Source organism: Brienomyrus brachyistius, chromosome 17 (genome assembly GCF_023856365.1).
Source record: "Brienomyrus brachyistius isolate T26 chromosome 17, BBRACH_0.4, whole genome shotgun sequence".
NCBI classification, from domain to species: domain Eukaryota; kingdom Metazoa; phylum Chordata; class Actinopteri; order Osteoglossiformes; family Mormyridae; genus Brienomyrus; species Brienomyrus brachyistius.
In genome coordinates this window covers 22,046,544-22,068,351 of record NC_064549.1, presented here as the reverse complement: position 1 = coordinate 22,068,351, position 21,808 = coordinate 22,046,544, and the positions used below count along the sequence as shown (strand labels likewise).

The following is a 21,808-nucleotide window of genomic DNA, read 5'->3' as shown; positions in this document are numbered from 1 at the left end:
GGATGGAAAGGTATGACAAATAGATCAGCACATTAACTGGCATACAAACTGCTTTTATTCAAAACAAATGAAGGCCAGCCATGAGATAAAATAGGCTTATGATCATTTATCACCAATTTTATTATTCATATTTCTAGTTTAAATTACATCTGTAGGGGTGGGAATTGAGGTGACAGTTGAAACAAAAATCAGTTTAATTAATTCCAAATAAAAACTACTTTAATGTGTCTATTAACATGTGATTTCTCTATATAGACATATAAGTTAAGAGCTTGAGTCCAAATATCCATCCATCCACTTTCTGAAACTGCTTCTCTTGTTTAGGGTCACAGACACCAAATATGTTTTAAATTTAAATGTAAAATCCGAAGTTTTGGTCAGTTTATTATTAATAGACACTACGATGAAAAATTTGGGGTTATTGAGAAATTTCCGTGCTTTTGAAATAGAGCAAGTTTTTTGTCCATTACAATAACATATATTATAATGCTTTCTACACCTTTTTAATGTTGTAAATTACTATCATAGCTAGAAACAGCTTTTATGTAATGAAATATCTACATAGGTGTACAGAGGCAACAGTTAGTCCTGTGTTCCAGTGTGTTTGCTGATGCAAGTGTGTCGTTGTAAAAGGTTAATTGATCATTAGAAAACCATTTTGCAATTATGTTTGCACAGATGAAAATTGCTGCGTTCATTAAAGAAGCAATATAATTGGTCTTCTTTGGTCTATTTGGAGCATCAGCAATTGTGGGTTCAAATACAAGCTCACAATGGTCAGAAACAAGGAACTTTCTCCTGAAACTCATCAGTGTTCTGAGTAATGAAGGCAATACCATGCAAGAAATTGGCAGGAAACTGAAGATGATCCAAATTATGCAAGAACTATTTAGGGAAGAAGCAGTCAGCTGGAATTCTGTGTATAATGGAGCGAGCAGCACATAGTGGTACATAGGAGGTGCCCATCAAACCTATCCAGCTTGTGGGAGATGCTTCAGGAAGCACGAGGTGAAATCTCATCAGATTCCCTTCAACAAACTGACGTTTAGAATGACCAAGGTCTACAAAGCTGTACAGGTAATTGTCGCAAATGGACGAGTCATTGACAAACGCAAAGTTTGAAGAACACAATTATTTTAATTTCAAAAATGATTATTTAGCTATATTTCCTATTTAAACTCATTTCATGTGTGTTTTCATGGAAAACATGGAAATTTCTAAGTGACCTCAAACTTTTGAACAACTTGGGCAAGTCTGGCTCATAATATACGGCTCTAGTAAATTTTCAGATTTTATTTTGTTCCTCTCGAATGAAGCAGTAAATTTGAGTTCTCTCCCCATGCCTGGTGTGTAATGCAACCCGCACCTTAGAAGATCGACCAGTAGTTCTTGGTTTTCCAAAACAGAAATCTTTTCTTCTCTCTGGTGGAGCAGGAGGTATGAGGTACCACAGTCCTTGGTTCTCCTCTTAATTGAATGATATTCCTAGCTGAGCTCTCTTATTTGACCTCAGGTTACAGTGCTGAAAACATCGATGACACCGATCAGAGCAAAAAAGATGCATAATCAGGGGCCACTTACAATCAAACACTGGCCTGGAGCCTCTGCAGGGCTGATTTCCCTGCATACGTCAAAGACGATGTGTGGGAAAGGTTCAAAAAGACTGTCAGTATTATTATGTGTGTGTGTGTATGTGTGTGTGTGTGTGTGTGTGTGTGTGCGTGTGTGTGTGTGTATCTGAATATTTCAGTTGGAGTGATTTAAAATTATTCAAATTCTCTACGGTTGAGGGAGCTGTTTGCACTGACTGAGAACATTGAGAGCCGATTCCCAAACACCAGCAGTTTGTCTGTCTTCAGTGTGGTCTCTCCCTGCCGGATTCTGACAAACTCTGCAGAGTACGAGGATGCTGAGATGAGCCAGTTCCCTAGACGGAAGGAGTCAGACCTGGTGTCTGACTGGGATTCCAACAGGCTGAGAGGGAGAAGTCCTGATCTGAAAGTATTTTACCAGTTATATTAACTGCACCACCACAGTCTATTGGTTTTAAAGAGTAGTTCTATCTTTGTTCTCACTTTGCTGTACTTTAGACCAAATCCCTAGAGGAGGAGCTTCTGTGGATTGTAATCGCCCACACAGCCCCTGTCTGGACTGCGGATATGAAGCGGCTATTTCTGTCATGTCCTGCATGCCCGATGTTCCCGTCCCCACCGTAATGTGGCCCTTAGTTCTTGTTTTGTCTCGTCAACCCCAGTCCAGTCATTAACATCCTGTTGCCTGTACCCTTCCCTGTACTAATCCTTACTGTTTTGACTCCTCACAGTCCTGTCTCTTCCTGCTTTTGTAGTTTTCAATATATCCACTTTTTTGTTTTCCTGATGCCTTCCCTCAAGTCCTTTAGCTTCCATACATGACAATTTCTTGCAGTCAGCATTGTAATATATGGTTGAAAACACTATCACTATTTATACATGTATCCAAATAATTCGAAGTTTTGTTAATGCACCCCAGCCCATAGTGCTGGGTGATATGGCAAAAAATTTTGTGATTTTTTTTCTTGTGAAAACATATTGATAGTTATCGCAATGTAAGTATTACTATTATTTCAGTCACTGCTCCTTTCTTACTTAATGTTCCTATAAAACGTCCCATGAGCAAATTAAGAACATGAAAAAGGTGATGAAATTGAATAGATTGCAAAATGAAATGTAGTTTTAATAAATACCTGTAAATCAGGCGAAAATAAACTTTTTTTTGGGCAGAGTAATAGTAGAACAAGCCTTTAATGTGTTTTGTTTCTTTTGTCTTGAGCTGCCTCACTGTTTGTTCCAGGGAACTGGTTTGACTATGGTTGGGCAATAAGCTCTATAGATAATATTACCTTTTAGTCAGACTTCATTGTGCATTCCCAGCAAGAGGTGTTGTTGTGGGTCTTTTAACGGTCAAAGAACTTGTATTTATTGTGTGGAACTATTGTCAAACATACACTGTGGATTCACTCTCAGTTCAGTTCAAACGTCATGCATTACCCTTTCTTTGCCTATAAGCTTTTTGGGTAACATAAGAGACTCAATCTAACACTGATTTAGATTCAGATGAAAAAGGGGGATTTATTGTTCATGTATCCTCATCTTTTTTTAGTTTGATTAATTCATTGTTTTATTTTTGTGTTAAAAAAAAATCTTGTTTTGGTTAATGTACATGCATTTTGTACAATGGGGATCTTTGTTGGTGCAGCACTGTACACAGCATCTTAGTGTGCTTGTGTTAGTAGGAGGAGTCCTGTATTTCCATCTCTTACAATGTTCACAGTTTTTCGAGCGTGGGTGGGATGTAGGACGGTGTGGAATATCATGTCCGTGTCACTTTCTTAATACAACAAACAACAAACAAATTTATTTTTGCATAGTGCATTATCACAACATTACATCGTCTCAGAGCACTTTACAGCATCCGCACCCAAAGCCCCCAGTGAGTAAACCATAGGCTGGAACACCGTTAAGGTCACTATTGTTACCCAGATCACTATTGCTGCCTTCAGTTTGCTGGTGTATTTCTGCAATATCGAAGCAGCGTACTACAATTGCATAACACTGCCAAACTACGATGTTTTCTTGCTATTCAAGAGAGAAACTATTTCATTCTTTTGTATATAGTAGGCTAGACTACCTTAATGCTGTATTACCTGGGAGTACACACTGCACATTAAACAACCTACAATGTATTCAATACGCAGCAGCTTGCATTGTTACCGGGAGCAACGTACAAACGCTTAATCCCTGCTCTTATTTCCCTGCATTGACTTCCACCTCAGGACTGACTTCAAAGGTCTGCTTGCATATGAGGCACTCAAAGGTCTAGCCCCTGCACACCCAGCAGGTCTGATTCGACTTGGGGGTGCAGACTCATGCCACAGCTGTTGCACACATATTTCTATCCTTCAGCTGCAATATATACAGCTGTTACTGTGCATTTTGTCTTATAAAAAAAACATATTTTCTAGTTGTATTGTTATTTTGGTAAATTCTCATTCTGTAACATTAATCCATATTCTATATCATCTTAGTCCTCTGCAGGGTCACAGGGAGCAGAGGCTATTTTTTAAACTTTGGGTGGAAACTGGTGAACCTGGAGGAAACCCCACATGGAACAAACGTACCCCCACACACATAGACCTGGAGCAGAGACTCCGACCCAGATAGGGTTAGGTTATTCACTGCACTTCGCTGCCCCAATCTGTAACATGTTATCTGTAATAAAACAGGCATGTATCATACAGTATTAATGTTCAAGTAATGATAGAATACAATGAGAGACTGAAGTACCTCCCAATCAGAAAACAGGAAGCTTTCCAAAACCTGGCAGTGAACTGCAGATCCCTGTCAGATACAAAATGTCGAAGATGAGTTGGGCCGCCTCCTTACAGGATGGGAGTTTGGGTGGGGGTACAAAATGGGTTGTCCTAGACAAATGATCGCCGATGGTCAAAACCAGCGTGTTACCGTCAAAATCTAGAAAGCCAGTAACAAAATCCAGGACAAGTTTGAGCCATGGTCTCTTGGGAACTGGGAGATGATCGAGAAGACCTGCTGGTGATCTGTTGCTGCTCTTGTATGGAGAACAAGAGAAGTACCTGACATCTGTGAGGATGGATGACCACCAAAAACACCAACTGATGAAGGTGAAGCAGCTACAGTACCAGGATGACAGGACAGCGTGGATAAACAGATGCTTTTTCTTCCCAATAAAGCTGTATGTATTCTAATGCGTATTCCATTTGAACCGGGAATTTGGAATTTCCAAGTTCCTATTCACAAATTTCAACTGGAATGCTCTCCTGTATGTCGCAGGAACCTCTACAACCCAGACCTCAGAATTTAATATGGCTGCGCCTGTCATAAGCAGAAGTAAAAGCTGTGGTTATGCACTCTTTATTAGCACTTACGTCTTATTTGTGTCTGGTTGAATCGGCTGTGCACCCAGTACTGCTATCTGAGGGCATGTTGCTAGTGTTGCATACCATGTAATACATTGTTATCAACTGGTATTGCTAACAATGACTAACAATGAACCTGCTATTGCAAAATGGCTTTCCAACTTGTTGTACTGGAATATTGTTACCTAGGAAGTAAAATCAATCCCAGCTCTGACCTCTGACCTAAGTGTAACACAACATAAGTCCGCCAGTTACATACATATCTGCATATTAATCAAGACGTTTTGCTGCAAAACTGATATGAACCTATACGTACAATATGTCCCATCATAAATAACCTTGAACAAATGAAAGTAAATATAGACTTGTACTATATACTGCAACTACATTTAAATTCAAGAACTGTAAAACATTCAGGGTAATGCTTTAACACAGTGTTACAAGGAGACATTTAGCTTCTACGCTATTACAATAAATCTAGTGCTAACGCATCCAACATATGATGATGTATCAGGTCTGTGTTTTTTGTGCATCTTGTCTCCACAATATGATACAAACCTATTATTTTGCCCTTCTTTGGACATTTTTCTACTCTTCACAATGCAGTTTTATGAGAATTTGTATTCAAAAAACTAAAAATGCCAGAAATCTCGTATTTTCTTTGGTTACTTATGGTTAAGGTTAGGGCTGGGTAGGGGTTAAGGTCATCATGTTGGGATTAGAGTTCTGCCCATAGAAATAAATGGACTGTCCTCTCAAAGATATGAATACAAACATGTGTTTGTGTGTTTGTGTGTGTGTGTGTGTGTGTGTGTGTGTGTGTGTGTGTGTGCACGCGCATGTTGGTGGGGAAGTGCATATGTAAGATTACGAGCAGGTGTGTGTGTGTGTGTGTGTGTGTGTGTGTGTGCACGCACATGTTGGTGGGGAAGTGCATATGTAAGATTACGAGCAGGTGTGCGTGTGTGTGTGTGTGTGTGTGTGTGTTTGTGTGTACAGGGACATATTGGTGGGGGAGTGCATTTTTTGGTTGCTTCAAGAAAATAAGCACATGGATGCAATATTAAAAAAAGGATTTTGAAAAAAATAAATACTTTAATACAATTTTAATTTCAGGAATTTAAATCAAATCTGAAATGTACCAATGCACACATTAAATTATTACATACTCATGCACCCACAAATAAATTCTTTAGGACTGATGTTTTTATGCATTAACAATAATTCCACATAATTGTCATTCATAAAACAAATTTCCTGGAATAAAAATCTGATTTACCTTTAGGCCGTGAAGTGTGTGCAAAACCTTCCAAAATGTAAAAACAAATGACAGATTGGTATCCTAGAGAAATATCACCTATTTTCAGGTGTTAAGATTCCCAAAAGAAATAATCTTCTGATAAAATGTGCGGCAGTGTATTTATTTACACTGCACAGTGTTCTTATTCACAGTATACAGTAACAGCTTTCAGTCATAGAGAAAGCCCAGATGTCTAGGACATCATCTTAGCCTGAGGTGTGTGTTTTCCCGCCTAATATAACTTATAAGTGGATATACTTTTGCATAATTTAATTAAACATTTCATTAAATTAAACATTTCATTAGGTCCTTTCGTATTGACATAATCATAGATAACACACTCAGGGAAAAAGCTTTTTTGCCTTTTTCCTTGAAACAGTATACTATACTGCTGTGATTCTTCACTGCGCTCTTTTGTCCGCTGTGCAGCCCAGCACCGAACCTCTCCTTCAGTTTTCCAGGCCCGAGCTTCAAGAGTGTGCTTACCAGCAACACAAACTTATAAGAAAGCATTAAAGTGCTCTTCTATGTTACGGGACAGTTTTAAAAAAAGGCAAGAGACAGTCACTTCATAAGGATCAAAGTGCATGCCAACCTGGGGCTCAGAGAATCACAGGCTTTTAATATTTTGTTCTCAAGGGTTGCTGGATTATTTTGATCAGCAGACTATGGCATGGAGTTTGGCACAGCCAAATGCACACCACCATGGACATCCCTTCAGCCTAGGGTCACTTTTCAAGGCACACTTCGTAGGCCTCTCGTGGGCGGCACTTTGGGGAAGACCTTTTGGCGGATGCGGGAATCCTGTCGCTGCAGACCCCTTTGTGCTTGTCGTTTTTCTATGGATACCTTGGGGTCCAGGTTTCTGGAACGACTGATAGTCACCTTGCGTGAGGCTGACTGCTTCTGGGACAAGTGCCGCTTGAAGGAAAGCTGGGGGAACTGTTTTTCATAAAGGGCTGCTGTGTACTGCAGTTCAGGCATGATCAGGTCCAGGCACTGCTTCATGATTGGTCCCTTCAGTTCAGGCTTGAGGTTATAACCCTGGATAACAGCAGCACCATACTGGAAGGGTGACAAATCTTTGTCCTTCACCTGAGAGGGGTCCACAGCCCCCCCCTCCAGCAGGCAGGTTTTCATGAGCTGCTCCCTTTTCTGCTTTAGCATGGCTACCTCTTGTTTCATCCTTTCTCGTCCTCCCATCATGTCTACCTTCCTCCAGAAGGTGGCGTTGAAGTGAAGGTAGATCTTCCAGTCCAGCAAGTTCCACACTTTGATCTTGTCTGTTGTGTCTGGAGACAGCACCTTCCTGGAATCATTATTTCTGCTGTTGAGCTTGAAGGAGACCACATCCTCTAGTGTCCAACAAAGGGCATTCTTCAGCAGGATCATGGACTCGTCAAAATACTCCGATAGAAGAATGAGGTCAAAGTTTTTCTCAATCATACTGATGGCAAGTTTGGCCTGTGTCTCCTCATCTCTGTCAATGCTTCCATCGCTGAAGCCAAAGTCAAAAGCAAGGAGGTTTTTCGCATAATGGTTATTGGGCAGCGATGTGTTGTAGAACTTCCAGGGATTGGCCAGAAACTCCTCTAGGCTTCTGGTCTTGTGAAACGTAGCTATGCTTTTGTAGTATGTGAAAATGGACTCCATCATTGATACTGGATTTCGCAAGATGGAGAAATAGAATGTGTCCGCTGGCATGACCTTCTTCACCTGTTTAGAAAAAAAGACGTTTTAAAAAACAAAAGTCAGAATAATTTATTAGTTTTACAAAGGATATAAATATGAATATTGGGTGTGAGAAATGTGTGCTACAAATAAATGTTGTTATTGTTATCATTGTTATTATTGTTGTATAAAAGGTACTCACCTCATCTGGCATGAACCTCATGTGGTTACACATGATGTTATACTCTTTGACAGTCTTCAACTGGAAGCCCTCGACAAAATGAGCTGCGAAGGTCATGGGATAGAAGAGCTGGCTATGCTTGTGGGCGGGCAGAGCAAACGTCAGGTTCCTGCTGTCCCCATAGCGGTAGAGGATGTTCAGAATGGTGCTGCTGGCGGTCTTGTGGGTTTTCAGAAAGACTATATGGTTCTTCGGCTGACAGGAGGCCACCCCCTGCTTCACTGGTCTTGTGGTTGGTTGTGGGGGCTCTGGGGGAAGGGTCTTGCCTAAGCTCCAGGTATCCTGAGGTGCTGGCATCTTCTTTGTAATGGTCTCTGGAGTTTTCTGCCCTCCAGTCCCCTGAGAGTAACTGTGGGATGACGATTTCTCCCACAGTCGTCTTCCTGTAATTCCCGCCGAACCAGCTGGTTGGGTGTCTGCACTGGGGACCGGAATGGTGGGCTCTGCGATTCCACCCACATCTCTGCGCTGGCTGCGTCCTGATGGCAGCACACTGTCCGAATGCCCTTGAGGTGTGGTGTGTGTTTTCTTAAATTCATGGGTGAACCTCATGCTGAAGAACTTCTTAGTGGCCGACTGCTTCATAACAATGCTGTTTCTAAAAAGAAAAGACAGTTTCATCATAAAAAAATGACTACGGTGGTGTGGGAGCTCAGCTGTCAGATCTGTCACATCGCAACTCCAGGGCTGTGGGTTTATTTCTAACCCCTGGTTGTGTGTGTGGAGTTTGTATACTCTCCAAGTGTGTCTCAGTCACAAAGAGCAAACGGTGGTCTTCAAATCCCTGAAGCATCGGTACTGCCACTTACCTGGACTGCCTGACCACACCCAGGAACTGAATGGCCACACAGAGCAGCGTCAGGAGCATGAGACCCAACCACACAAAGCGCAGGTGAGTCCACAGTCTTCCCTTCAGCCACCTACAGGGGGCAGAAGTGAGTCAAGTGTTCAGTGAGAGTAGATACCTCATGCACTTTATGAGTGTCTCTCACATTCCCACACGGTTTTCCATGCACCCACCCTTATGCTCATACAGTCTGAGTCAATATTTATTACTACTGCACTGTTACTTTATAGTTACTGTTTGGTATTTGGCTGTGCAATATTGTTTACATACTTCCCTCATATTTAATAGTACAATTTGATGGTAAAATATTACACTAAATCATGTTACCAAATTGTCTGCACTTTCGTGAACTGTCCTTTGGAGCATGCAGTCTGTCGTGCCCTTTCCCTCACAACAATAAAATTGAATTGAGTGGGATTAAATTGTACACATGTTTCAAATATTATTTTCTAAATGACCACTAGATGGTGGTACAGCTATATAAATCAAAAGCAAGAAAAGACTAGATTGTTAAGCAGGTATATAACTGAGCCAGGTTGGTGCCCCATCCAGGGTTATTCCCTGCCTTGTGCTCATAGCCTCCTGGATAGGCTCCAGACCCCCCCCCCCCAGGATAGGCTCCAGACCCCCACGACCCAGAAACTGTATGTAAGCATGGTATCTGAGCCATTATCTCTTTTGTACATGATTGTATTTATGTTTGTATGTATGTTGGTACACATATTATCTTGTGGCTACAAATGCCACAAGGTTTTCATTTTTTCACAATTTCATCTGCTGTAAAAAACACCAAAAGTGTAGGATCTTGTTTGCGTTTGTCACGAGTACTCATTAGATTTTTATCTTTAGTGCTTAGGCACTGCTGATTGCATTAATGTGAGAGTCTCACACAAAAATGCATCAAGTGAAACTTCACTACACCTTCTATGAAGCTTGTGAGTCACGAGCAATTAAATAACTCTGACCTTTCAGACCTGTTAGTCAGCTCGCTCCAATTAGCAGTTCGACCCTGTCCACTAAAGGGAGACGTTCTCAGCCTTAATCCACCATTAGCTTGCATAGCTTGGGCAGCTCTGCCCAAAAACAGACTATCAGAGCAGCAGAGTGTGCAATGCTATCCCAGGCACGGAGAGCATCAGCAAGTTTTTAATCGCAATATGCAGGTGTCATGGGTTATTATAGAACAGGGAGTGAAGTTTCAGCTGGTTTTGATATTCTTCTAGAGCAAGGGTGGCCAATCTTATCCGCAAAGGGCCGGTGCGTATGCAGGTTGTTGGGATAACCTGTAGGTCAGCTGTTCAGCCTGAGGACTCTTCAGCCAATCAGTCCTCTAATCAGTAATCCAATTAGGGAGTTGCAGTGAAAACCCGCATACGCATCGGCCCTTTGCGGATAAGACTGACCATCTCTGCTCTAGTGCGATGTTTCCCAATCCAGTCCTCGGGGACCCACAGCCAGTCCATGTTTTTGCTCATTCTGAGCTCCCTACCAAACAGTCCATGGGAATTTTGGCTAAGGTTCACACGTTTGTTTAGATCAAGTTAGGCAGCCGAGTATAAAATTCCCTGGAAAATGACAATCACATAACTTTCCATATTACACTATTTTCCCATGGGACGTGGACTGTCTGTGGACCCCCGAGGACCAGATTGGGAATCACTGCTCTAGAAATTACAGTCCTACTCTGTTAGCCAGAGTAAACAGAGAGCAGTGCAGAATGTGGAGACACCACAGCTCACATGGTGACCACATGACCACAAGTAGCTGCTTCTGAAACAAAACCGCTGACTTGCTGAGTGTGCATACCCATGCCTGTGTGTGTATGTTTGTGTGTGGGGGGATGGGAGTGGTCTAGCTCTTATTCTCGAGTGTCAAACAGCTGTCCCAGGCTAACCCTAGAATGCTCTACAGTGGGGAGTGATTCTCTTAATGGATGCTGCCTTCTGGGTCTCTGTCCACAAGAGGGAACCAGAGGGAGAATGCTGACATAAAAAATGTGACCTTACACACACCCATGCTGAATTGTGACTTCTCTCTAAGGAACTTTCAAGTGTTCTCGGAAGAACCTTTGGCACCCAGATCAGAAGAATTTCTAAACATGAGTATGAATCATGCCAGTTCACCCCTCCCCATCCCCGCCCCACTGTTCCTGCAGCCGTCCACCCTGAATATCCTCAGCTTATTCATCTGGAAGAGCATCATGCAGAGCATCATTAAAGCCCTGCTGTGTTTACAGTTTCAGCAGATCCCAATATTTTTTGAATCTGGTTGGTGATTCTAAGCAAAAGAAAAGATCAAAGGTCATAAACTTCTGTAACATGAACAGGAGTTCAGGAGCAGCTGACCTGAGGTTTAACATCACAGTAAGGGGGGGGGGATTTCATGCTTTACTGCCTCTCATTGGGTCAAATCAGGCGGTGAGGGGTCAGCAGTCCCAAAGCCACATTCCCAATTATGACATAAAGCCTGCATCTTAAAATCTGGGTGTCACCGCATCAAGTTTGCGATGTAACAAAGGAGGGGTGTCATGGTGATGCAGCTCATGGCAGGACACTGTTTTCCCTCAAAAGAACATGCGTGATGTAATCGATGATCTTGCTCACACACAGATAAAGCCCACTGAGAGTGAATCCTAAGGAGCCCATGCCACGCCCCTGCTTAGCGATGATGTAACCAATCGCATTCTTCATGTTTGACCGGCAGAGGCCTCTCTTAAGAGTGAAGGAGAGCTATTGAAGAGGGAGGTTCATTAAAATCTCAGCACGTCGCGATTGGATGGCGCTGGCCTCACACTCACTGAATGTGACCAAGCCTTTTGCAGGCTTGTGGCTTCATCTGGGAGCACTTTAGCTGCTGTCTGAGGGACTGAAGTATGAAGGAACGAGGTCAGTAAGCTTGACGTGCAGCTGCAGTTTACTCGGCCTTGCAGGACACTTTCGTTGAGCAAGAAGACTTCAGTTACACTGAAGGTTCTGCATTTTTTACTGCCGATTATGTACCTTAGCTATCTCACTATAAGGGTCTGTATTTAAATGAGACCATTCTGGAATGTTCTCGTTCATCCAGATGTTACTTGCATCAGTATTGCTTGTGAAATGAAATCAGTGGCAAAACGGTGTTTAGTGGATATTTTTGTTAATTTCAGACAAAGAACAAGTACGATGGGTTTTGATCACACCCTCTTTATAGCGACTATTATATCAGTAAGGTGCGGTGTGATGACTAATTTACGCAGTTCCATGGCACAATAATTCACTAAATTAGGCTGCTAAACACAGTCAAATCGAAATTAAAATGAACAGCAAAAGAGAGAGGGAAACAATGAATGACATCATGTGAAAAGCGTCCACAGCACACAGACATTAATGCAGAAATAATGAGGTCTATAACCATGAAACCTGTTTCAAATGATCAGCATTCAGCCATGGGTCCTATTTCTAATATTAGTGTGGAACACAGTGATTAAGTCTCATAAACAGACATACAGTCATGTAAAATAAAAGCGTTAACACGGATGTAAATGGTCTCTATATTACGCTAACAATGGTCTATAAGGTGTTTTTATAAGGCTACACAATGCCATTCATTTTAAATCACTTCCTGTTCTCTAACAGGCATTACAAGAACATTAACCTAGAAAGTTCTAAACGTGAACGCTGCTGGATACCTTCAGTCTTTGATAATGAGTCCCAAGATCCTTCCTGTGGCATTATCAACCTCCAGTTTAGCAACATTGGTCAGGTCTGACTTTATTTTATAATTTTTTTTAAGTTTAGGCCGAAGTATTTTGGGCCAACACTGATAGAATAAGAATGCCAGATTCGATACATGCAAAATGAAGACGATAAAATCATTGTCTCAATGCTGTTATGTGATCATTCCCCTTTCAAACATGGTCTGGACTGTCACAGAGATGTTTAGTGTGATCTGGCTATGACTCATGTGTACTTACTTTTGGTGACTGATTGGGTGTCTAGGATTTTTACAGGACTGAACTGGCAACCCTTGGTGCTACAGGGCTCAAGCGATTGGCTGTGGCTTTTGGCCTGATAACTATAGATTCATATTTTTTTCACCTTAAGGCCTTTCTCATGGTGCCAGCCGAACACATGCAGCAGCAAGGCGCTCGTTACAACCTGTCTGACATTTCTATGATTCTATGTTTTTGTGTTTAATTAATATCACGCATCAGTTCCAAACCTTCCTTTCACTAGTGATGGGGACAAAACCTATACTGAGTCCAGTTCAAGACCCAGACCTTAAAGGGCAAAGTCTCAATCAAGACCAAGATTTTAGGGGGGCGGAACCAGAAAAAATAAAGTCCATTTTTGAGACCATGGATTTACTAATACTTTCATATCAACTCCGCTGATATGCAAAAGCAAAACTGTACCATTCAAGCATCTTAATCCTTTGATCTCAAATATTAGTATTTTTATATCACAAATAGTGATTGGTTATACTTTATGCTTTTTATAAATGTAAAACAACATATCTGGCACACACTGTAATTAGGGTCCCATAGTGCTTAAGCACACACACACACACCCTGTCCTTACAGCAGATTTCACATCTCGTGTTGGTTCAGGGAGGGACACAGAGTTTTATTTTTCACCATCATATCCAGGAAGAGGAACAACTATATTCAGAATAGAAGAGAAATGAGTATCTTTTCTAAAGGAATTCCCAAAGTAGCATTGCACTTTGGGAAAATAAAACTGAATAAAATTAAATAATACAGCTAATATAATGAAGGTGTCATGCCCTGCTCGTCGGCTCCTCCTGTGTGCCACGCCCCCTAATTACCCACGTGTGATTTCCTGATCGTGCCCAGTCATGTCTTGTTTCCTGCTGCCTTGTTTCATGTATTTAAGTTCCTGATTTGTACTAACCCGTGTCTGTCATTGATGTTGTCAATGTCTGTTTCCCGTCCTGCTCCGGTTTCCCTATAATAAACCCCGTTCATCCCTAATCCTGCCTGCCTGTGTCCTGCTTACTCGCCTGCCCGCACGATCGCCGCTCTGCCCGCGATCACCTGTGACAGAAGGTGAATAATGGTTAATTTAAATGACAGATTAATTTAAATTTGATTAATTGAATTTTATTAACATGTATAACTATTTCAAGAGAGGTAGGAAAAATGAAAAAGTTTATCACTGTGGTAGGTATGGGCAATATGGCAAAATATGTTTATTGCAATCATTTTTTTCATATCAGTCGACACTGATAATTATCATGGTACAGACATCATTCATTAGATCTTCGTGTCAAGAGTACATTTTTGCTTTAAATTCACTCGGGATTCTTCATAAACAGATTCATATTATGAAAAAGACTACAAGATGAATGGACTGGAAACTGAAATGTAATTTTAATGAACAGGCTTAAATCATACACTAATTAACTTTTTGTGGTAGGGTGTAGCATTAATAATTATAGCTGGGTTTTTTTGTTTAGCTGCTACGTTGCTCTTTCTGGGGGCGGGTTTCACAATGTTGTCAGAGTTGTCACCCAGCCCGTGTTGAAGGATAAGATTTCATGTATAGGATTCTGTGTCCTGTTTTCAACCATTGTAGCCTGTATTCTCGATATTCTGCTCGCTGGCAATGCTTCGCCAACGCCGTCTTTTTGCATTGTTTATCCACAATATCACCTTTATAGAAAGATGTTGTGACTGCTGAGCTGTCGATTTTTTTCACCGGTACCAGCAACAACATGACACAATAGTACACGATGTAAAGTTTAATATGACGATAAGTCGATATATCATTTGCATCACCCTGCCCTACACTGTGGTGAAAAAAATTACCATGCATACCGAACCATACACACTCTAGTGCTAGACTAACTCAAAATTGAGTACGAATGCGCTCAATTCAGAGAACAGACCGAGTAAGTGAAAAAGTGGTCTAAAGACCAAGACCGGGCTCGAGTACTACAACAGTGTCTTTCACAAATAAATGTTCTGCTCATTCCTAAATCCCCCATCTCACATTAGGGAAAGTAGTGTTATAGTCAGACAATGGCAGATATTGAAGAGACTAAACCTAAACAAATATCAACTTTGTTTGTAATCCACAGCATGGCTTATTTCAGGGGTCTCCAACTCCGGTCCTGGAGAGCTACCGTCCAGTAGGTTTTCTATCCTACCCGGTTTCTGGTGAGTCACACCTGCTCTCAGGTAAATACCAGGAACAGGTGTGGCTCATCAGAAGCCAGGTGGGATATAAAACCTACTGGATAGTAGCTCTCCAGGACCGGAGTTGAAGACCCCTGGCTTAGTTGGTCATTGTAAAAAATCCTATGCCGTACCATGAGTGTGATATTGTGTTGAAGTGGTTTAAGTCCTACTTGAGTAACCAATACGTTCAAATGTTCAGTGACAGTACCCCATCATCAATGTCACTGGTCAAATTTTGAGTACCACAAGGATCAGTGCTTGGATCTATGTTGCTTTTAGATAACATAATAAGAAAGCATCATTTTTTGGGAACCAGCAAGAACTTATGAATGACTCAGACAGATGCAGGCTTGTTGTTTTTGGGCCCACACTCAAAACGTCAGAAGATCATAGCTAGCTAGTTGGTTAGCAGAACATGCTGCTTCAGCATCACCTAAATGAGGAATGTGTTTATTTGGTGCAGTGACTGTTTGTGGCCAACAGGGGGCCCAAACCTCAGCGAGGGGTGGTAAACACCGCTGCTGAGCACAGAACCACTGAAATGCTGAGAAGTTTCTTTTTAATATGAAGGTTATTTTGTGCAAATATTAAAACTTTCTTAAGCAAAAATCCAGACGAGGTATTCAAAATAGACTGACAGTCAAAATTTTGGCTGAGGTTTACAAGTTTGTTTAGATCAACAGTTATGCAGCAAAGTATTAAATTCTCTGGAAAATGCCAATTACATAACTCTCCATATTACACCATTTTCACGGCTTTCCGTTTCACTGATCCATGAAAGTTAAAATGCTTAAGGAACTCGGATTCTGGGGCCCTGGTACCACAGAAGAAGTGCAGTGATTCACTGTGCGCATACTACAGCAACTGGCACAGAATTTGCCAAGAGTCAGCAGAGAGCAATGACTGGGGCCAATCCCACAAAGTCCTGGAAGAGCCCAAGTGCCTCATGGATTACGGCTTTGGGACGCGACAGGCGGCTGCCTCCAGCTTCAGCCTGCGCTCGTCCTTCAAAGCGCAGCTAACTTTGGCACGCAGCTAAAAAACGTTTCTTGTAGGTTTTATTTTTAGCGTTCGCTGTTTCATTCCAACTCTTGAGCACGCTCAGGTTTCTCTCTGTCTCCTTTTACCTCTTTACCTGCATTCCATTCCAACCTGGTCTTCTTCCTGTCAACCGTAACTTTTCCTTTTATTTCACATTTGGTCACCGTATGTCTTGCTATGCTGCCAATCTACTGGATTCCCCCAAAGATGATGTCACTGCGAGAGGATTGCATAAAGCACCTGGGCAGGCTTATCAAAGTTGTACATGAGACTTTTTCTCCATGTCGTAAGGAACTGGAGAGGCAGGCACCAAAACAAGTTGTCCCTACGGTTAAATCTAAGCGGCGTGCCTGTGTGTGTGTGTGTGTCAGTAAATGTGTGTGCACTATGTGATGGACTAGAACGACATGCACCCTGCTTTGTGCCTCTCGCATCCTCCAGTCTGGCTCTATACTTACCTTGGACCTCAGTAAGCACTCAGTAATATTGATCATGACTTTCTACAGATATGTTGGGTGGTTGTCCTCAGGTCATCTGATTTAAATTCTGGAACCTTTAGCATCTCCTTTGATCAAATTAATGGCTGGTAGTCTCAGTGCAAGTCATTATTCTTTGAAGGCCTTTATTGAAACTGGAACCCCCGAATGAGAATCCACTACCAAATGGGGTACCAACGGCACGAGGACCATCCAGCATCTATACTTAAGATGCCGGTCCCATTATTTGACGTCATTATAACGCGATGAGCCATAAACCAAGGCAGATTTATTCAGCACAAAAAGCAAGAAAAGCCTAAAACAATTTAAATCCATTTCACTTGATTTAACAGAGCTGCTGAAAGAATTATTGGTATTAACATGGAATGCACGCAGTAATTAACACATGCCGCTAACATTCAGATTAAAAATCAGTGGCTAAAATGAGCACTTTGACAATCAGCATAAATTAGTTTATGTTAATTCGTAAAACTTGATCAGTCAATCAGTTTCCATTCGCTGAGCGTAAAAGCGCCGAAGTAATTAAACACTGAAATGCAATTCAGATTAAATCCAACAGCACAAAAGACCTTTTAGGTAATGAGTCTGGCAGCAGAGCTACCACCCACAGACAATAAATACTTAACAGCAGGCTGACAGTACTTAAAAATTAAAATCTGCAAGATAGAAATGGGCAAATGTTTATGAAATTCATTCTCGGTAGGCCTACTTAAAATGCAGGCCGGTTTTTGGTGTTTAGCTGTAGGCCTAGAAATACTTTCTTTCGTAAAGTTTTTAACTCGTATCCAACACTTCTTTTGTTTTATTTTTAAAACGATGGCGATTGCTGTTTCACGCTTTTCAAACACCCACGTTTGTCACCTGCGAAAATTCACCCCTTAGATCCGAAAGGAATTTTTACATTTTAAAATAGCCTGTGATGCAAAAAAAATATTAGAATAGTGGTCCTTCTGTGTCGGCAAAGTTTTTTAAAATGACCAGAAAATACAAAATTACTGTGAATTGGCCAAAGCGAACATAGAATATTACAAGTTTCAATGCATTAATCACAAAGACTATTTTCCTTTTGAGTCCCTGCTTTGATTTATTGCTTCTTACTACAAGGTATTTCTTTTTTTTTCCTTTAAACACAAAATTTATTATAAAATATACATCTGTCAAGACGTGATGCAGTAAAACTACCACAAAAAGTGATGGGAAAAAAGAATAGTTTGGAAAGTGTTCCTGCCTTATTGCCCTGTGGTCTGTCCAACACCTATATATTTGACTAAGAGCTCAGCATCTTCCTAACCCTCCTGATCTTTCCACTATACGTCTTAACATGAGCCAAGCGTTCCTGTCCCACCCCAGACTGCATTAGGCTCAAAAACTCAAAACATTTTTCCATGATAAAACAGAATAATTCACTTCTGGTCTGCAAACCTGTGATGACGGAAGCTCTTGGTTTCATGTCATGGTGACATTAGACCAGATCGTGTGAACAACAGAGTTCTCTCTAATACTGTGCAGTGTGACTGGGAATGGTCAAAAGCGAAGTTAGCCGCGTGTATGCAGGGGCGAAAGTTAGGGGGGTTCCAAAGCCCCCTGAGTAACCGGGGCCCTAAAAACTATGGAATATAACTGGATTGGTCTGGGTTGGGGACCCAGTACGATGAGCTGTCATAGGACCCCAAATCTCTAACGGCCCCCTGTGGCTGTGGTTCACGAGATTTGGAATCATTTGCAGATCTGCCAGAAACCCTTCAGAGATGGTAGCCGTTTGTCAAAAAGCCATCGATAAGGCAGACAAAACCCGCAGCCCACCCTGTGCTAAAACAGCTCTTCTGCAAACAGAACCTACTTCATGCCTGTGCTTCCTGGACAGGGGCCAGGCTACAGCTCACCTGCACTGGATAAGCAGTTCGAAGTCGGGCTGATGGAAAATGCAATAATACATATATGCAGAGCACACAGGGCGAGATAAGGGAGAATTTGCTGACCTGCTGTTAAGGGAACATTTATTTCCTGTTTATTAATTCAGTAACATTTATTATTTCAAGCTTTGGTTGCAAAAAGCTCATTCAGTCACAAAGTCCCAGCTACAGAAAACCACTCGGTCGCATCTACTGAGTTCAGCTTTTGAAATGTCAAGTACATTTTTAAGACAATAAAAAATGTTGATTATGGATGTGGGTGGTGGAAAGATGCTGGTTCTGTCATTGTCACGTGATCCCATTATCCCAAAAGCGCATGCCTACAATGGTTTTTTAAAAGTGGCATGGGAAATATTATTTCTACTACCTTAATATCCATTATGCTAAAATGGATACGTTAATATCCATTATACTAAAACAGGCCTGCGAGTCAACTTCCAGAACAACCTGTAAGGATCAAGGTTAACCTGATAAAGTTCGGGAAAAGCTTAAGAAAACAAATGTAAAAATAAAATCTCACCACGGTGGCTAGAAGTAATATATTATCTACAAAAGATAAAGCGCACCGATAATACGATTTTCTTATGTGCTTTTCTCGTCTTAGCTTCCAATTAAATGAGGATTACTTTGGCAGCGAAGCTGCGTCATAAAAATAATAAGTTATAAATTAAAATTCATAAATCTCTTTTGACATTTAAATGTTTCCACATGTTTGTGAGGAAAGAATGCTACAAATTAAACAAATCGTGAAGCGTGAAATAAAAGCTACAATAGAAAACATCTGCGTGCAGAAATGTTATTTAGTAACCTCGAATTTAACGCATCTTTTTGTTGTATTTATGCGCCTATATTCCACACAGTGTATCAGCCTCTTGCCTCTAAAGTCTCGAACGATAGTAGTAATTAATTTGCTCCTGTTTTGAAAATTCCGCTTGATAATCCTAGTCTTCACAATGACTTGTTGCAGATCTCAGGATCGCGCACTGTGGGAAAGATCCCCTACCCCTCCTAAATGTATCTCATTCAATTTCATTTCATCTACTCTAGTACCCAAAGTCACATTACAATTTTATAAGATATGACATGAGTTTATGTTCATTAGCAAATAATTAATAATAATTAGTTGTTACTGTATTCCAGTAAATGTTTCTTTTAGAAACTAGGACACTCCTGGAAAAAGCACTCAGCTAACGCGCAAAGATACTCTATACCTGATAGGTGCTGGAATACGGTGCACCGAGGTGGGAATATACACGTTACATTGTCCGATTGATATACTGTCTGGCTTTATCTTAAATTACCTGAAGAGTCTCACTCTTCACTCACTTTTGCCATGTAATGGTGTAATTTCACAACAAAACACCTTTATATTTATTGAGATAATTCCCTAATTAAAGACATGCTGTAAATGTATAGCGGGATGATAAAGCACACGTTCTTATAAATGGTCCAGGTTAGTTACACGTTTTCTGATGCCTCTTTGTCCCTGGAGTGTAAATCACAGTTAAAACTTGATTTTACAGTAAAAAGTAAGAAACCACGGATCTGCTAGACATCTTAATTGATTTACTTACGCGTTCCAGGGCATGCTAGCGCTCCAGAAAAAGCACACTTGCTCTTTCACTTTTTTACGTTGCGAAGAGATCATGGTGCCCAGAGGAGTCCGGAAACCGCTCACTAATGTAGGCTGTCTCAAGTCGCCTTGGAAGTCAGATCATACCGACCCGCTCCGCGTTCCGAGACTCTCCACGCCGGACTCGCTCGCGCAGCATCAGCTCTCCCCACCCGGCTCGAAACTCCCTCTGCTGCCGCTGAAGGGCGGAGATGTGCGCAGACACAGATACGCAGCGTGCGTTATTCTATCTCCTTATAAATAGAGGACAAAAGCAGGGCTTTTTTTCTCGCTAAGTTTAAACGTGCAGTGCGGCTGCTGTCATTTCTTCGTACATCTAGAGGCAGCGACGACGTGACGCAAAGCCGAGTTTCCAAAGGTGGCATATCCAGCACATTAACCGGCATAAGTGCACTAAAGCACATTGCAAAAACAAACTGCAGGAAAACAATGATTGAACAAAAAATTCTATCAATACGATCACTTATCGCGAATATTCACTCTTAGTTTAAAACGAAATCCACACGTTTTATTTGCATGTTGCGTTATGGCTCAGTCTAGCACATCCATTTTTACATACGTAAGCTATGTGGAAGGTGACTAATTTAATTTTCAAACCCATTTATACTGGCACTCAGATGCTCAGCACCGAATACGGCTGTTGTCTTCTGGGCAGTTGTTACTCCTAATAAGGAAGACTTGTTTTTGTTCGAAAGATTCAGTATGAGGTCTATGGAGCTTTTGTACAAATGAAAATAATTCCTGGACTACAAAGGTCTCCTTTGTCTCTAGAACATGGATGTAAAACGAGAGGCTTTTGTCGGGACAGGAGACAGACCAGCAGACCAAAGAAATGATAGGGACTTAACAAGGATGGAGGAAGGGAGAACTTGACTAAGTGGCTTTTCCAGACCAGTGGAAAAGGTGTCTTTGGTATGTCTGTCTTCCAGAGACATGATGCAGTTTCAGCACAAACGGACCTTGTTCCCACAGTAACAAACAGCAGCATCACCCAGAACTCTGGATGTGAAATACTGGGTTGTAGACATACCCATATCGATAACTGGTGTTGTTGTGTTGGCACCAGATATGTCCAGACCAGTGGCAGTTTCTTTAAGATGAAAGGTGAAGCAAAGCTTCACAAAAAAAGGCACTTCAGTGAAGCAAAGCATTTTATGCCTCATTAAACTCATAGACTTCAATGTATCGCCTCCTATTAAGCATTTGATTGGAGGTTATGGAATATGTGTCATATTTAAACCCACCCAGTGCCACATGTTTTACTTAGGGTGCATCTGAAATCGTATACTTACCTTATGGGTATTTAATTTTGCCACCATCCAGGAGAACAGTTTGCATGCATTCAGACACACTGCGGTCACCATTTTGTATATTACCCGACCCAGATGTTTACCAATGGCGTAGCTTGACCTGCATGAAAGTATGAACCTATGAATGAAACAAATTCACGTTCAAGTCAACTTACATAATTGGATATTGTTTTGCACAAAGACAGCACATCCGCCAGCATCTTGACAAAGATTTCTGAACAAGTGACATTCTTTGTCT

General features: G+C 41.3%; 1 protein-coding gene across 1 annotated transcript; it reads right to left on the bottom strand.

Annotated features, from left to right (window-relative positions):
* Window positions 1-6,027: 6,027 nt before the first annotated feature.
* On the bottom strand, window positions 6,028-20,716 carry LOC125711380 (galactose-3-O-sulfotransferase 2-like). Its single transcript, XM_048980213.1, has 4 exons — window positions 20,202-20,716; window positions 8,958-9,068; window positions 8,110-8,746; window positions 6,028-7,952 (listed from the first exon to the last, which is right to left on the bottom strand). Exons 1-4 carry the CDS (start codon window positions 20,273-20,275, stop codon window positions 6,972-6,974), a joined length of 1,803 nt encoding a protein of 600 aa, XP_048836170.1. The 5' UTR covers window positions 20,276-20,716; the 3' UTR covers window positions 6,028-6,971.
* Between the last annotated feature and the right edge of the window lie 1,092 nt (window positions 20,717-21,808).

What these genes read in the sequence shown, in the direction of transcription:
- LOC125711380 (XM_048980213.1), bottom strand. Translation starts at nt 20,275, where the DNA reads ATGATCTCTTCGCAACGTAAAAAAGTGAAAGAGCAAGTGTGCTTTTTC. An exon ending in GCTAGCATGCCCTGGAACGC is followed by an intron (nt 9,069 to 20,201) that starts GTAAGTAAATCA and finishes TGCCCCCTGTAG; the next exon opens with GTGGCTGAAGGGAAGACTGT. An exon ending in TGAGGTTCATGCCAGATGAG is followed by an intron (nt 7,953 to 8,109) that starts GTGAGTACCTTT and finishes TTTTCTAAACAG; the next exon opens with GTGAAGAAGGTCATGCCAGC.